Genomic DNA, 16,335 nt, shown 5'->3' with positions numbered 1-16,335 from the left:
CTTTTACCATGTGTGTGCGGCGGGGAGGTGGAGATGAACCTTACTATAGGGATCTACCAACTCTTAGATCACTGCAAACTGTTTAGACAGTGCCTCAGGCTTACAATTCAAGACAGGCATGATTCAGTGTTATTGCTGTTTAGGAGGAAGTTTTAAGAGGTCAACAGAAACCCCAAATGCAATTTTTTGGAAGTATAAAAAGATGGTAAGATATAAGAGGTTAAAGTTTGCAGTGAAGGCTGAAATAACATGCAAAATGGAATACTTTAATTAATGTCTGTCATTCTGAAGTATTCTACATAATTCTCAATGAATGCATGAAGAATTCCTTTCTAAATTGGTAAACAACTATGGAACATATATAGGAACAAGCAAAAATTTTCAAGTTAACATCATTCAGAACTATGTATTCATAAGAAAGTAATTTTATTAGTAAACTACTCTATGACAAGATATTATACTACAGTACCAAGTCAGAAGTTTGTGGAAGTTTTAAGTCGCCAACCAGGGACTTCTAAATGCTGAGTATTTTCATTTCAAGTGCTATTTAAAGTTTATACCTGACAAGTATTATCACTACAGGAACTTCTGGAACATTGCACCTTGTCTGCTGTCAGCTAAAACCAGTTTAATAGAGATTCTAATTTTGTTTGGCTCCATGAACCGTCTGATGGATTTACAGAATGCACCTTTATTCATCAGACACTACAACCACCTGCATTAAAATCTCAGACCATGAATCTAGCAGCTGTATGCTACTTTATAACAACTTTCTAGAGTTATGATTTCTAACAATAATAATAGTTTTAGATAAGTTAGCACTGTATTTTGTTTTTTATCTTGTATTTTAAGATGAGCCAAAAAGATTTAAAGTTGTATTAATCTTACCTTGTGTATTGAGGTAATAATGCTTCCACAAGGGCCTCAATTTGTGCTTTCCTCCTACATCCCAAATAGTAAACTTCAGATTCTTATATTCTACCGTTTCAACATTAAAACCTAAGATAAAAATATTCAAGTTTTATAGTCTTATTCTCTATGAACATAAAATTATCAAATTCTACAGATAAAACAAATGCACAGAAAATCATTACATTGAATTCATTGCTACTGACCTATTGTTGGAATTGGCTGCATGAATTCATCTTGCTTTAACTTGAACAAAATAGTGGTTTTGCCAGCTCCATCCAGTCCTAAAGTGACAACCCGAATCTCCATTTTTGGTCCAATATGCACCCTGTTGTCCTGGAATAAACAAAATACACAAAATGAGAGCAAGTTTAGGAAACTCAATGCATATTAATATGCTTATCATCACTATTTGTAAAGTGATTAAATGGATGGATTCCAAAGGTAGAAGGCACTATCACCTGCCAATCATCACCTGCAATAGTATAAGCCATAATATGCAATAATTTCTGAAGCAAATCTGTAACTTCTACTGAAGTTATTAAATATCTTTTACAAAAACATCCACTCTCATGCTAGCATGTCTGTACTTAATTTCAAATTCTTCTGTCATTCTTGTCCTAAATCCTATGACAAGCTGTTCACAGCAATTAGTGAGGACTCCCTGACCAGAGGATTCCCTGCTGGCTTTCAAGCTTTTCCACTAAGTTTTGTTGCACTATTAACACCTATATAATTATTCTTTAGCAGGAAGCTCCATAGCTATGCCTCTTCACCTCAACCCACTACCAATCCTTTAGCACATTACAGATCAAGAGGCATTACTAATATATAGCAAAGAATAAACCATAAGACAAGCAGTATAAACATGTGTGTCCTAGAAATGTATCTTTCAAGTACTTAGAGGTTTTCATGATGAAGCAGGGTTGAAACCAAAAACCTGCAGCATTACATGTGTTTTCTTGCAAGATCTGGAGGTTCCAGGTGCCACTGTGCTAGGCAACACAAAAACTGTTTACCCTCTACAGCTTTTTATTTCTTCTTGTGCTTGAAATGCTATTTCTTGAGTACAAAATACAAATTCTCCTGGTTTGAGACCAACATGCACCAGTTTGACTGTACATCTAAACATCCACATTACGTGACTTGAGACACAAGTACAGGAACCATTTATACAGCTAGAGCTATGCCATCAGGATCTGATTTGCAACTCCACTCTCCCCTCTATCACAGACCAAGTAGTAAACTGCTAGAATAATCAATACAGCTTAACTCAGTGTCCTTAGCTATTGCAATATCCAAAGGCATTCCTTGTAAGAAGACTCTGAGAAGTTGTAAGACATGGAGGAAAATTAAAGGGATGCAAGTATAACAGTGCAAAAACAAGTAACATCAAGATTATAGTAAGATTGGTGTTGGTAAGCAGTGTCCAAAATACTAGCTTGAACAGTGAGGAAATCAGCCCTCTTTTCTGTCTCAGGTATAGTTTTCTTATCATTAACCTCCTGCACAGTACACACAGACAACTATTTGTTAATCATGGATACAACATCCTGAAGTCACTACTCATTACAAACTATACCAAGAATTTGACCAGGACACAATAGCAGTATCTCTCTCCAAACAAAGATCACAGTCCTAGATGAGAAGCCGTTTCTTTGCCGACAAGCTAAGTATATGAAGCAATCTCAACCTTATTTGGTAGAAGTTTTCATAAATGCATGTATAAAGAAGCATCTATGGGAAATAGTTATCTTAACATTTGAAAAAAAAAAAAAAGATTTTATACTAATATATTCCTTGAAAGCCTTTAGTGTATTTTCCTGGAAACGTCTCCAAATAATTTATTCATTCCTTTCAGTGCTTTAAGCATGGCATTTCCCTTCATGGTTTAGAAGAGGGAAATAGCACTATTTATGGTTTTCAGGCAATCATTGAAACACTGTGGCTAAAATCCATTCACTTTGAACAGCAGACAGGATTTTTCTTTCTCAGCCTTAAACCTGTAACTCCACAACCTTCACTGGATATAGAATTCTCATGTTCCTCTGATCTGGTACTGTTTGAAATACTTTTCCTTTTTTATGGTGGATGCAGCCTTTAGCACATTAAGAGATCCTGAGAGAGACCTTTCAACAGAGCAAGAGATCAGTTCTTGATCTGAAGATAAATCCCTTTTCACTGCTGCCCAAAATCTGATCTTATTCCCAGACACAGACCCTTCAGGTACGACAAGCCTCACTGCATACCCCGAACAGTGGGCACAAGCATGACAGTGTCCTGAAAGACCACTGTGTAAAAAAAGAGAGCTTTAAGTTTCATATCAAAAGTAAGGGAACAGAAAAAAGTAAGAAAATAGACTGAAGCTGTTATTTCCACTCTGCTTTTTCCTGACTACTGCTATTTTTGTGAAAAATGACATTCGCTTTGGCACTTTTGAAACTCTGGATCTAGGCTTCACATGACTTGGTGAGCATCGCAATCTATCACAGGAGAGAACAACAAATGCCCCATTTCTTTCCCAAGAATGCTGAAATGTGGAAAGACCTTTGAAGACAGAGTTCCCTGAGCTAGAATTTCATATTTCCTAGTGTAGCCAAGCTGGCTGCAACCATTCTCTTTCCAAATGCTCAGAAATTCCTGATCAAGGTTTTCTGAGTCAGATTAACAGCTCTTAGTGAGGGAAGGCAAAATACAGCGAGTGTGATATATAGGTTGAGCACATCACTTAGATTTAACCAAAGGTTTGCAGACAGAGGTCTCCTCCATCCAGTTATCTCTTGCCTCTGCCAAATGCAGGAAAGAAGGGGTAGAGATGAAAATGTCGTATTTATAGATTTGTTAGCTGGAAGTTTCACCTTCATACCTGAGGTAGATAAATTACACAGAAACTGAAACATATTGACATTCCAAACAAGATATTTGTCAGAAATTGAATTTCTGATACCTACTGCTGGAACATGTGTATTGCTAAAGTAAACTGCATGCTGAAATACAAGATGTAGGCACTTCTAAGAACATTAATAACTACCCTGAGAACAATAACTAAGAACAGCAATTAATGACGAATCTGGAGGAAAAGCTGCACAATGGAAAACACACACCAATTCTGAATTACCTACTTTGTTGCAGAACCAATGGAAACAAAACATTAAAACTATTTTTACTAGAAGGACACAGCATGAAATCTCTTGGAGAGCCATACAGAACACGGATGCTGAGAGCAATGCTAATTACTATTAGAACAGAAACCATATGAAAGTATCTATTTCCTATAGGAAAAACTTCAATAGCAGTAGTTAAATCCTCAGTTTCGCCACAGTAACAATAGACCCTATCCTTCCTTCCCTCAATCAGAATGAAAGAATGCAAATGAATATACAAAATATCTTGATTATGAACTGAAACACATTGGTATTTTTGTTTTTATAACAGGTGTGCAACATTCAAGAAATAATATGCATTCAGCAAAAGTGATTGCTGTCCTCATTTTCCACACATCTTTGTCTTTTTTGTAAGTGGCAGGTTCCTAATCTGAATGCACAACAAAAGGGATGTTTCCAAAGAAAAGTGTTCTTAAAATCCATGACAACTACGTTGAATATTTAGAAGAAAGCAGCTATACTGCAAAGCTACTGATGTAGCTGATATTAAATGAATGCTTATTTCTCACACTAACTCCAACAGAGTTATTTTGGTGTTCAAATGCCAGACAGCACTCATCATATGGTAAGACACTTTGGCTGTAACTGATGCTGAACTCTGTATGTTTGCTTCAACAAATATGGCATGTTAAAGAGGTATATTATTCTTGCTTTCTTTTAAAAGACATGTAGAACTTCATAAAACGATAGTTATGTTTTCACAAGATTAAGAATACCTTTGTAAAAGTAACAGGTATGCTAGCATCCAGCTGTATGTGATCTGCAAGCTCTGTAAATTGCTGCTGCTGTTTTTGTAGTGTCTCTAGTAGTCTTGTAATTTCCTGTTTGGCCAACACTACTCTGCAGTCATCCTAAACAGACAAAAAACAAAAGCATCCCCTCCCATCAGTAACTTACTTAATACAACCAAAACAAGTATGATGGCAAGAAATAAATCATTTTTAGTATTTTTGTTAAAGCAAATTAACATTTTAAAAAAATGCTAGTATTAAGGAAGAATTGCATTTGTGATTTAAGTAGCAAATATTTAAAAGTTCAGCCATTTTTTAAGTTATTCTTTAACCTCTCTTAGTTCTCTAGGAGTAAGTATTTATTTCATTACTCTGTAGTATAATTTATACATTCATATCATTCATAAATCATTTTAGCAGCTAGACTACAACAGCACTTTGCAACATACAGCAACATGCTTAACACAAAAGGAAGAATAATATTTAGCACTAATGATGGGAATGTCAAGTAGTGACAGTTAAATGTACATTTAACAAAGTAGCTAGACACCAAAAGATACTTATAATACATTAATAATTTGTCACATTCAATTTACTGTTTGCTGCATGTGCAATTTACTTTCTGCTGTCAAACTAAATGCATAATGGTTCAATCTGGTACTATTAAATAGCCACTTTCTTCACATGTTTAATAAATGATTGAACTACCCAGACTGTGAGGTCTGCAGAAAGTTATTTAGCACAGTATTCTTTATCAGTTTCACCGAACAACTATCTTCAAACATTTATACTGGAAATCGCATCAGTAAAATCCTTCCCATAAATAATGCAAGTTTTTTGCTTCAGTTTTTTCTCTCTCTTCCCACTCACTCCATAAATAATTAGACATTACTCCAAGGTACACAATCATGCTGCAGCCACAGCATTTCTAGGAATGGAAGGACATGATGTTGTTGTACTTGTTATGTCATCCATTTATAATGAACACTTTATGCTGTATCATTATTGTTTTAACATTATGAAGGAAAAAAAAAAGAATACAGAGCACCATCCATTTTTTTTCAGTTTACAGGCTAAATTTAGCTTACAGCTCCCCATATCCTGCCCCATGTTACAGCTTGCCAGCCTACCTGTTGTAAAGTCTTTTCACAATGAAGGCAAGCTGTTGAAACCTGTGACAACAGGATGGTCATGTCTTCTTGCTGTTGTCTAAGCCAAATCAACTTCTCTCTCACATGAGCGTCAACAACACTAAGAGCCATTTCCTCCTGACGACAAAGGGTTTCGTGAAGATCAGAAAAATAGGCTCGGACACATGAGCGCGCATTCTCTGCAGTCCCTGGTACCTACAACATTAGTCATGAGATCAAGAGAAAATTTGATTAAAGACAATAGCTGATCCCAGAAGTACAATATTCTGCATTTTATTCCAACTTCTAACTTTTATTCACATCTGGCTGGCTAGCTCACATTTCAAGTTTCAGTTGCACAGAGTGTCTTATCAGCCCTGAGACCAAGATCCTCCAAGAAGTTACTCCAAGTAGCACTTCGGATAAACAAGTAGCTTAGTCATATATACAAATGAGCGAGTGTACACACACTTCACAGAAAATTACTACTAACAAAGACAAAAAAAGCTCAGTAATGTCAATTTGTCCTCAGGTACTGTGACAATCTGTCATGATACTTTAATGTTATATTTGCAATTATATAACTCCCTATTGTATATCTGTTTCCACACCGACAAAAAACACTGTGGTGGTCTAGAAATTCCCCTTCCATCTGCTGTCTTAAGCCTCAATATCAAGAAGTGCAAAGTATGTTCAAATTACACTTATTCCATAATAACAATTTAAGGCTTTTGTCTTACAGAAGGTGTGTAATTCCCAAAGAACGTCCTTAAAATTAGATATATTGTAATCACGTTATAATTTACTGCTCTAAAAAGTCTTCATTTACTACAACCTTAAAAGAAAAACAAAACACAAGCTACAAAAACAAATACACAACGCTTGTGGGAAAGAAAAAAAAGCATACATGTTCTGTATGGGCCATTCCAACTCCATCTTCAACTATTTGTTCTCCTCCTTCTATTTGCTGAACAATTCCAACTAATTTTCTGGAATAATCCGAGATCTCCTCTGTGAAAGTTCTTATACAGTGGGCCATGTCTAAAATGGATGCACGAATCTGATTTGCTTCCGGCTCCAAGACTGAATGCTGTTAAATGAAAGTAAGATAAAGTTCAAGCATAAATATATGTAGTAAGATAGGATGATCAAGGAAGATGTTTAAGGGGAGGGAAAGGCAAGGGAAAATTTAAACACTATTTTAAAATTAAATTTCAACATAGTCTAATTTGTGCATTTAAGGTAGCAATCCATCAATTACACAAGCAAATAAGCAAATTTCCATAATCAGGTTCAGCACCATATCAGAAAAAGGGCCTTTGGGTCTTAACGTACAAATAACCATACTGTGGTCTTAGAAACAATTTTCTCATGTATTTTTACCATAGCAGTTATTTAAAATGAAGAAAAGGGGAATGAATAGCATGAAGTTACTTCCATAAAGATGTATCAAACATCTTCTCCCTCCTTCCTGATAATCCTCTGCATTTAAATTGGATAAGTATCATTTATGTCAGCTACCTCGCAGCACAACAATAAACAGATCTTTAACAGTACCTTATGACCTTGATGCTTCCCATATTCTTTGCAGACACAGCACATGAGGGGACTGGCCTGACAGCCCTCTTCTAAACAAACAAACTCAATAGCATGCACTTGGTGCTGGGAGCACATGGTCTTCTCGTGAGGCTTATCAGCAAGCGGTACACGCCTGTGTTTCGCTAGTGTCTTGGTAGAGTGAGTAAGCTGGGAACAGTCTGCACACAGGTGAGTGGCACAGACAGTGCAATAAACAGATGCAACATGGGCTTCGTCTTCATCACAACGGATGATACACTAACAACAACAAAAAGAATCAAACTGAAGGGGTTATTATCCAATTTCAATACACTAGGAAAAGTCAGAAAAGTTATCACCAATATAAACCTAAAAAGCAGACTTTTCTTAAAAAGTTACATACTAATAAATATTTAGGATACTTCCAAAGCTTGCTTTTAAATTTTCAGATTCCTAAAAAAATAAAAATCTGTTTGCTTTACAGTAAACTCAATGGATTGTTCTAGAGATTCCACAAATCCAAACTTCTACTGAAGTCTTAAAGGTTTGAAAGCTAAAATAATTCAGGCTCCAGACACTACCTTAATACACGCACTACAGAAAAAATAATTAAAGTTACAGACAGACAAAACATCCATAGACAAATATGCCCTTAAGACAACCATCTACTCCTAGAATGGCAATCCATGATACTTTTTGCATAGCAGTTAATACTGAGATGATTAAAGCAGTCAGTTTTAATAAAGAAGCACTTCCTACCACATGACATAGTCATATCAAATGACTACAGAAAAGCAACACTTGAGAAAGAATTGCTTTCAAATGTTTAGGAAGAACTTTCAAGAAGCTTTAGAAACTCTAAAATTACTACAGCTAAAACATTCAAATGAGTAACACCTTTTGGAAATGTTTAAAAGCCTAAAAAAGGGGAAAAAGCATATACATTCTGGATTTTTCTATTCTGTTTTAGTCACTGGATATCAGAATTTCACAGAATTCAATAATGAAGCAAGTAATTAAAATGTTAAACACTTGAGATGAAAATAAAACATCTCATTAATAAAATAACTTTACATTTAATATGGAACTGGCTTTCATTTTTGTTCAGTTAAAACAGAGTTTTCCCATCTTAAACATACATTTTAAGCAATCAACTTTTTTTTTTTTTTTTAAAACTAATACCTCTCCAGATAGATCAATAGCTTCTTCTGTTGTCCCACACTGTCCAGCAGGTCCATTCTGCAGTCGTTCCAACAGTTCCAACAAAGCAAAGTTCTTCTTCAAGCCCCAGACACCAGAATCTCCTATTTTTAAGGAAAAAATAGATTAAAGAGGAGGAGAACAAAGATTCCAAGTAGATACTGTCATGAGAAGCTCCATAAACCACAGGTAAGATTCTGACAATCTAATACTAAAGAGAGAAAACTGAAGCGAGATATAACTATCATTCTCTCTATGGAAATTTATACTACCTTTCCATCCTCTTCTTTCCACCATGGAACTATTTAATATTTACACAGGCTTCTCCTACTAAAGGGCTTAAAAAGAAATTATAAAATAATCTGCAACATCTTGTTAGAGACTGAATAGAATATGCAAAATATGTATGTCAATCTAATATACTTCCCAAACCTATCTATGGCACAGTGAACATTTCTACTGTGCCAACAGAAGCTGTGAAGAATTCATACTGACAAACTTTGCTTTCCCTTAATGACAAGGGGCAAAGCCTATTGCAGATCCCAGCCTAGTTAAAACCTGAATAAAACTTAAAATAATATTCAGAAAGGGGGACCCATAAACCATACCACTGCATATAGCAAAAAGAATATATAAAAATAATAATAATAATAAAAAAATCTCACACTCCTTAGAGGAGAGCAGTAGTTCATATCTATTCCTGCATCAGCCTCATTTTGTAGAGGTTAACTTACTCATGCCAGTGATTACTACTAAATGCTATGGACATAGGTTGCTTAGCATATGTACAAGAATACTAATGATTGCTTTTCCAGAATATCATCCCTTGATTTTTTTTTTCTCCAACATCAGTTACCATAAATTTAAAGACTCTGTTGCAGGCTAAAGGTGCCTCAAAGATAATTTATCTTTGAGCAATGGTTCACTAGTTTTTAATTATTCTTAGTGTCTGTACAGAAAATATCTAGGACCTTCCTCTGTGTTTTATAAAAGAGTGGGACATGCTCGCTCTCTACATATTTTATATATAATTAGTATGTTGACCAGATATTCTTCAGACAAGACAAGTCTGCCCTCTTCAAGGATAGATCATGTTCTCCTGAATTTACAAGATCTAGAGAGTTATATTGGATTAACTGCAATAGACTGACTACCACTGCAAAGTCACAACTAACTAGTTCTGGAAATAAAGAATAATAAATTATAGCTGCATAATCTGAGAATATGGAAAATGTGTTTTTATGAAGATTAGTGTTGAATTCACCATGAGTTTCCAGAATGAGTGTCACACTTAGTTCAAAGACAGGTCAACTTTTTAAGTTGTTCACTGTCTAGACAACACCCCCTATCTCTGCATAGTTTGGAAACAGTTAAAGCCCTAATTAATAGCAGTAAGGCAATTCATATACAAAATCAACACATGCCAATCTAGGTACAGGATGTAATTACTTGTTAATGACTCCTAATTTGCCAAGGACATGTAACAAAAATGCATATCCTCTTCCTCCAGCCTCACCAGCTGATCAACTCAAAAGACTTTTTGCTATTGCCGTAGGGATTTTATTATGACCAATTCACCAAAATTCATAAGAACAGGGATATACAAACCAATTACACTAGATCTCCAAGCATGCTATTTTTCTATCAGTTATCACAATTAACCCATAAATGCCTATGATTTGTTGTAACGTTATTTTCCATGGCTCTTAAAAACCTCATCTTAGAGGACAAGCTCAAGAAATTAATTATCTCCAAAATCACTCGTATATTCCAGTTAATTCCAATGGAATTTATTATTTATTATTCCAATCTTCATCTAAATACTTGGATAAAGCATTTCTTTTGTGCACTGAAAGGAAGACCAGGCACAAAGGACCTCAACTCTGCATTTCATTTATCTCTTTGTAAGACACTTCAGTTGTTATCTTACCCATCCTGTACAGATCACCTTTCTTCAGTGCCAAAATTTGTCAAACTGAAGGATTTTGATACACTGCAGACAGTGAAAGTGCTGTCCCAAAGGAAGAGCCAGGCACCATTTACTATGAGTAGCAGGCAGTTAAGAGAACCATAAAATCCAGAAGTACCCACTTTTTCCATCTCAAATATTCATGTTTCATTAATCCTCAGTCTGGCACATACAGCAAGATGACCTTCAGCATTGTCATGGTTCTAAGGAAAGGCTCTTCAGCTCCCACAGGAGTTTGGCTTTGCAGCACAGAGTCATTCCGCTAAAAAAGGTCTTTGTATAATTACACAGATACTCTTCAGATATATTCACTACTTAAAAGGTAAGCTTTTGAACCAATTTGAACCATGCTAGTTCTTCTCCTGGTCCATGCTCAGCATGAAGAGACAGTCAAGCCAGGCAAGTCGAAGCAAAACTGATTTACAGAAATTTAACCAGCGGAAAGATATGTTCATAGCTATTATGTGTTTTTTACAGTTCTTAACTTAAAGCTGTCAGGAATAACACAGTTACACTAGTTTTACATTCTTTCTTTATTATAGACACAGAGATTTCATAATACATATTACAGATCACCTGCGCATTATCAATTTTGGGCACAGATGGAAAAATAGGCAAAGCTTACATGTATACTTCTCACTCATTATTCCTCTAAAATATAATTTATAACAGTAAGCACCCTTTGATACATGCATTGTCACATAGGTCATGTCTCATTTCACTAGCATCTACCATAAAGTTTATGTATTTGAAGAACAGCCACGTTGCTTCTTTTCACACCAAAAGCATTATAAAATTGCATCTTCAAAACACACACTTTCAATCAGCTGACCAAGTATCTGTTTTATATTAAAAAATACTGAAGGATAAAGGGCATAAACATATTTGTTTAATCTCTGTAGACTTTGGTTCAAATTCTGCTTAGGTCGCAAGTATCAGTCTAGTGATCTCATCCTTGTGCCTAGGATGAATGTTTGTGCCCATTATGAAAACCACTACACAATCTGACTGTGAATAAGGCACGAATAAGCAGGAATGTGACATGAATAGCCAGGAATAAGATAACGACAAACCTATGTGAAGATATTAAGATCAACTCCAGTCAGCAATATATTATTTTTGAAAGCATGAAAGCTTGTTTGGGAAAAGATTACAAATAACAAAGAACAAAAGGCACAGCTTGTATCCAAAAGCAGAGAGAACAAAGTTAGAGTGAACACCTTCTTGCACAATGTTTTGACATTAGCACTATCAAAAGAACACATTAGATATAAGCAATATGAATGAGATGTGTTCCACAAAGGATGCCAAAACTTGCAGATGCCAGTTGAACAAGTTATAACGATATTAGCCAGACAGAGAGTATTTTCAGCTTTGTAATGTGATGCTGACAGTTGTGAGGGAGTATCACTGCCCTGCACTTTTAGGGGTGCCCTAGAAGAGCTGCTCTGATAAAGCAAAAAGCCTGAGTTTCCAAAGCTGCTACATGTAGCATGTTCTTCTCCATGTACTCCTGGCCTACCTATTTTGAAAGAAGCTAGCCCCCTGCAGGAAGGGCAGAAGGGTAACCTGGTAGTAAGATGTGATTCATCCTCTTCTCCCAAATCACAATACTTCAAGGAAAGATTTACAAGAGGAATTCATTCATCTAAAGAGATTTTATAGAAATTCCCAAATTACACTAGGACAACATCATACAGAATTTAAGGCTTTGAAAGTTTGAAAATTCCCAACTCAAAAAAGTTTTCCCATTACATCTTTTTCACTAAAGAATACTAATCTAGTTGAAAATAACCATTAGATAGCTCACATACCTTCAACATGTACATAACCATTTAAAATTTTCCATCAGAACATTAGTCACAAACAACTTCACTGAAGAACTCAAATTTATGTTTAGTCTACTCTGCAAAGTAAAAATGCTTGGAGAGGCTTTAGTCCTACCTATCCATTAGGAAATATTTTCTCTCAAAGCAAAATTTTATGACCTATTAGAATTTTTTTGCTAAACAAGTTAACATTGTCAAATTTCACTTGCAGGTCCCATATTTCCAGAAGTCCTGATAGAGGAAGTATTTATTTGCCCTGCCTTCCCAGTTGTATGTGTAGAAGAAACAGGTCAGCAAATTTAAAGCAAGTGCCCGTTTAGAAGGGAAAAAAGACAGCTTTCACATAGGTACCCCTTTTGGAAAGTTCCCAAGCCTCTGAAAAGTTGGATGCACATAGTATTAAGTGATTTAATGGTAAGACCAAAGAAAAAGAAGCAAATTTACATGTTGAATTTTATAGGTTAAGTGATCAACTAGAAGTAGCCTACAAAACAATCTGCTGTTATTGCTTAAGGAATTTTGTCCAACCCAGGTAGCTTTATGCCATGATTACACAGCTTTTCTTTCTGTTGAAACAGAAAGATGTTTGACAGAACACTCTCTTGACAGTAATCCTATAATCTTGATTTAGATACTAAGCAGCTGCCTGAGACCACCTCACTGAAAAACGGAACAGCAATTGCAAGAATGGAGGAAATGGAGCTCTTTCCCTCACGTGCCAACATTCAAATGTGGTGAACGGAAGAAGCCTTGTAAAAAGCCTCAGAGTTCCCATGCCTTCCACCCAGCTTCATTCCTAAGCCAAACAGAGTTACAATCTCAGCAGACTTAAACAGCAGCAACTATTAGGTGACAAGATAACAAATACACAGACTTAAACCACAAGGGGCCATAACAAGACATACTCACAGAACACCCCATTTTTACATGCTGGAAACAACACTGTTTAAGACACTTCTTACATGGACCTGGTGAGACTTGCAGTGACTATGACCCTCTCTTGGCCCAAATGACCAAGCAAAACACTTTTCTTCACAAAAGCATTTTTACCATCAAGCTATTTTGCTAGTTTTCCACTTAACAGTTCTTTTGAGCAACTAGTTCTAGAACTAGCCTGTAGGTCTAGAATGAGACACAAAAAGCTGAAGCTTTTCTCCTCCACTCCTTATCAGGCCTTATCCTAGTTTAACAACGTTCTACCTTATTTTCCCATCAGAAGCACCTCAGTATAAGATAAAGAAATTTTTGATGTTTAGATAAAGCTCTGATTTTACTAAACCCGTAAGTCATAAAAAGTGACTATAGTATATTTTCAGATAGCTACTGTAAAAGAATGCACAATAAAAAAAAATATGAAATAAGAAGTTCCCTACTACAGTAAAAAAAAGTCTGTTTTTATTTAATAAGGTATAAGCAGTGGCCCTAAATAGAAAAGTTGCACAACAGCAGCAGGATTGAGCCCTCCTAAAAGCACATTTCAAGAAATCTCTTGCAGCTGTACAATCACAGCTAAAATGTAAAACAACTGTTACTTTTCTGGCCACCTTTTTCAATCAGCAGTCATTCATTTGACACTCACTCTCTCCCCCCCCCCCCCACAAACACTCTTTTTATACAAGAGCGATACTTCTTTTTCTGACTTCAGTTTCCATGAAAGCATGCTAGTGACTATCCTATTCCTATTCTCATCCTATTCTTCATCTACACTTTAACAGATTCTTTGCTACACAAAGCAAACGCTTATTCAAGCTAATCTGGTATTTGAACACTTCTTCCACAGATCACTGCATTAGAAATTTCCCTGTGAGAACTCTTCCAATGTTTTTTTTTTTCTCCTGTGCTACTCAAAGCTAGTGCAACCAGTTCTGTTAACAACTTCTCCTTGGTACAAATTCTTCTGATAAGTGTTTTCTCTGTAACCATATGTTGAATAGGCAATTTCTTTTCGAAGGAATTACAAGCATGTGCCATCTGTTGCCTAGAAAACCTCCCACCCATGGATAAAAGCTATGTATTATGCTTTCATATATTCTCTGGAGACTCTTCTACTGTAACAAAAGTCCTGTTGATAGCTTGCCACTATCAGTCAGTTATTTCATACACAGACGTATTTTACAACATAAAAACAGGTTAATTATTATCATTGGCTCCTCCATTTCTAAAAAGTCATCATTACTCCCTTAACTGCTTAGCATTTAGGGCAACAGGAACCCAAAAGCCATTCAGGAACCCTAACTTAAAATAGACTAGTGACTTTGTAAATACAAGTTTACAAGACTTCAAGGCATAAAGCTTGCAGGCCCAGGTTCCAGGAAGAAATAAAAACTTTTAACTTTAAGATAGCTATTTTACTAACGTTTAGCAGTGTTATGAACTTCTCTGAAATAAGTGAACATTCCATTTATTAGTTCCTTTCCAAAATATTAGTTATTAGTGAAATGTAACATTAAAAAGGACTATTGCACAAAACCAACTCATTTAGCATACCTGTATTATTGGTTCCTGTGCACTATGCACCTATACCATCCACAATTCATTTCCCCTTTTTTCTGCCTTCTCCTTTTTCATGATTTTGAGCAAAAACAAAGGCATGAATTATGAATGTTCTGATAGCATACAATGTAACAACATAGTCTGCTAGCCCATAGAAATGAATAAGTTTTTACACATTTTTCCTATAACTTTAAAGACTATGTATCCTTGGCTGATTTATTTTTTTTCTTTGAGTTTTGGAATTATATTCTCTTACCTAGTTCAGTAACTTGTCGATCAAAGGGACAACGAACTGCTCTACCATGAAGGGGAAGCCGGGTAAGACAGTCATGGCAGACAGTATGGCCACACAGAAGCAGCCGGGGAACTTTGTCACCTTGCAAAGAAAATACATCTTCACAGACTCCACACTCAAGAACCTATAATTAATAAGAGACTGTATTTGTTTCCAAGCTCACAAAAAACCCAAACTTCATATAAAAAACCATGTAACACCATACAACACCATGTAACATATTTTATGAAAATTCCTGCAATCACAGCACACAGGTGCTCAGTTTTTTGTATACATAACTACTGATCCATTAAACAACTGGAACAAAATAGAAGAGAACAGAACAGTTCAACTCTTTGGACTACCTCCTGACTAGCATTAGTTTTTGCCCACTTCAGTTAACACATAGCCATGCAAAGAGTTTACGGGGCAAGTGGCACAAATGGGTAAGCAGCAATGTCCCAGAAGGAAACAAAGGGAAAGACCCTTCTGAAGCAGACAGGCAGCTAGGGGAAACAGTTTCTTTTCACAGCTGACCTACACGAAAAGGTCAGACGCACCAAACCAAACATTTATGAGGCTGCAAACCCTGCAGCAAGGTGGCAGGAACACCCGAACGCATTAAGGTAGAAACAGGGCTGTTTGGCGTTTACGGAAACGCCACCCGCAGGGCAGCTGTGCCAGGGCGCAGCCCCGCCCGCCAGCTGCCCGGGAGCCTCGCGGGGCCCCGGCGCTGCTCCCGCCCGCGCAGGCGGCTCCGCGCGGGGAGCCGGCCGCCCCCTCCGCCGCGGGGCCCGCTCACGGCAGGGCCCCGCCACCGCCTCAGGGAGCGGCCACGGAGCCCCTTGGCTCTCCCCTCTCTCGGCACCGGGGAGGAGAGGGCGCCAGCCCTCCTCACCTTCACGGCAGCGCCAACCGCCCCCCGGCCGCTGCCACCGGGCCCCCGGCCGGCGTCCAGCACAGCGCCAGCGCCGACCTTGTTTACACCTAGCGCCGCCATCTTGGGGAGGGCGGGGCCACGCCGCGGCCGGCAGGAAGGGGCCGGCGGGGCCCGCCCCGCCCCCCAGGCTCCGCCCCGG

At 37.1% G+C, this 16,335-nt stretch overlaps 1 protein-coding gene across 4 annotated transcripts in view; it reads right to left on the bottom strand.

The window, feature by feature from the left end:
- The window catches only part of TRIM23 (tripartite motif containing 23), a 34,342-nt gene extending 18,077 nt beyond the window's left edge, over positions 1-16,265 (bottom strand). For 2 of the 4 annotated variants that reach the window (XM_062599269.1, XM_062599267.1), the window contains exons 1-9: positions 16,155-16,265; positions 15,239-15,401; positions 8,674-8,795; positions 7,492-7,770; positions 6,842-7,024; positions 5,935-6,150; positions 4,790-4,924; positions 1,116-1,245; positions 889-999 (exon numbers count right to left, since the gene is read on the bottom strand). In XM_062599269.1, the coding sequence (XP_062455253.1) occupies positions 889-999; positions 1,116-1,245; positions 4,790-4,924; positions 5,935-6,150; positions 6,842-7,024; positions 7,492-7,770; positions 8,674-8,795; positions 15,239-15,401; positions 16,155-16,256 (1,441 nt within the window). In that variant the 5' untranslated portion in view covers positions 16,257-16,265. Of the gene's footprint in view, positions 1-888; positions 1,000-1,115; positions 1,246-4,789; positions 4,925-5,934; positions 6,151-6,841; positions 7,025-7,491; positions 7,771-8,673; positions 8,796-10,621; positions 10,662-15,238; positions 15,402-16,154 lie in introns of those variants that run through there. The other 2 variants (XM_062599271.1, XM_062599270.1) reach the window with 2 other exon arrangements.
- Between the last annotated feature and the right edge of the window lie 70 nt (positions 16,266-16,335).

The sequence above is a fragment of the Rhea pennata genome, chromosome Z (genome assembly GCF_028389875.1).
Source record: "Rhea pennata isolate bPtePen1 chromosome Z, bPtePen1.pri, whole genome shotgun sequence".
Taxonomy (NCBI): Eukaryota; Metazoa; Chordata; class Aves; order Rheiformes; family Rheidae; genus Rhea; species Rhea pennata.
The sequence above is the reverse complement of the archived record's forward strand: the minus strand, read 5'-3'. Positions and strand labels throughout refer to the sequence as shown.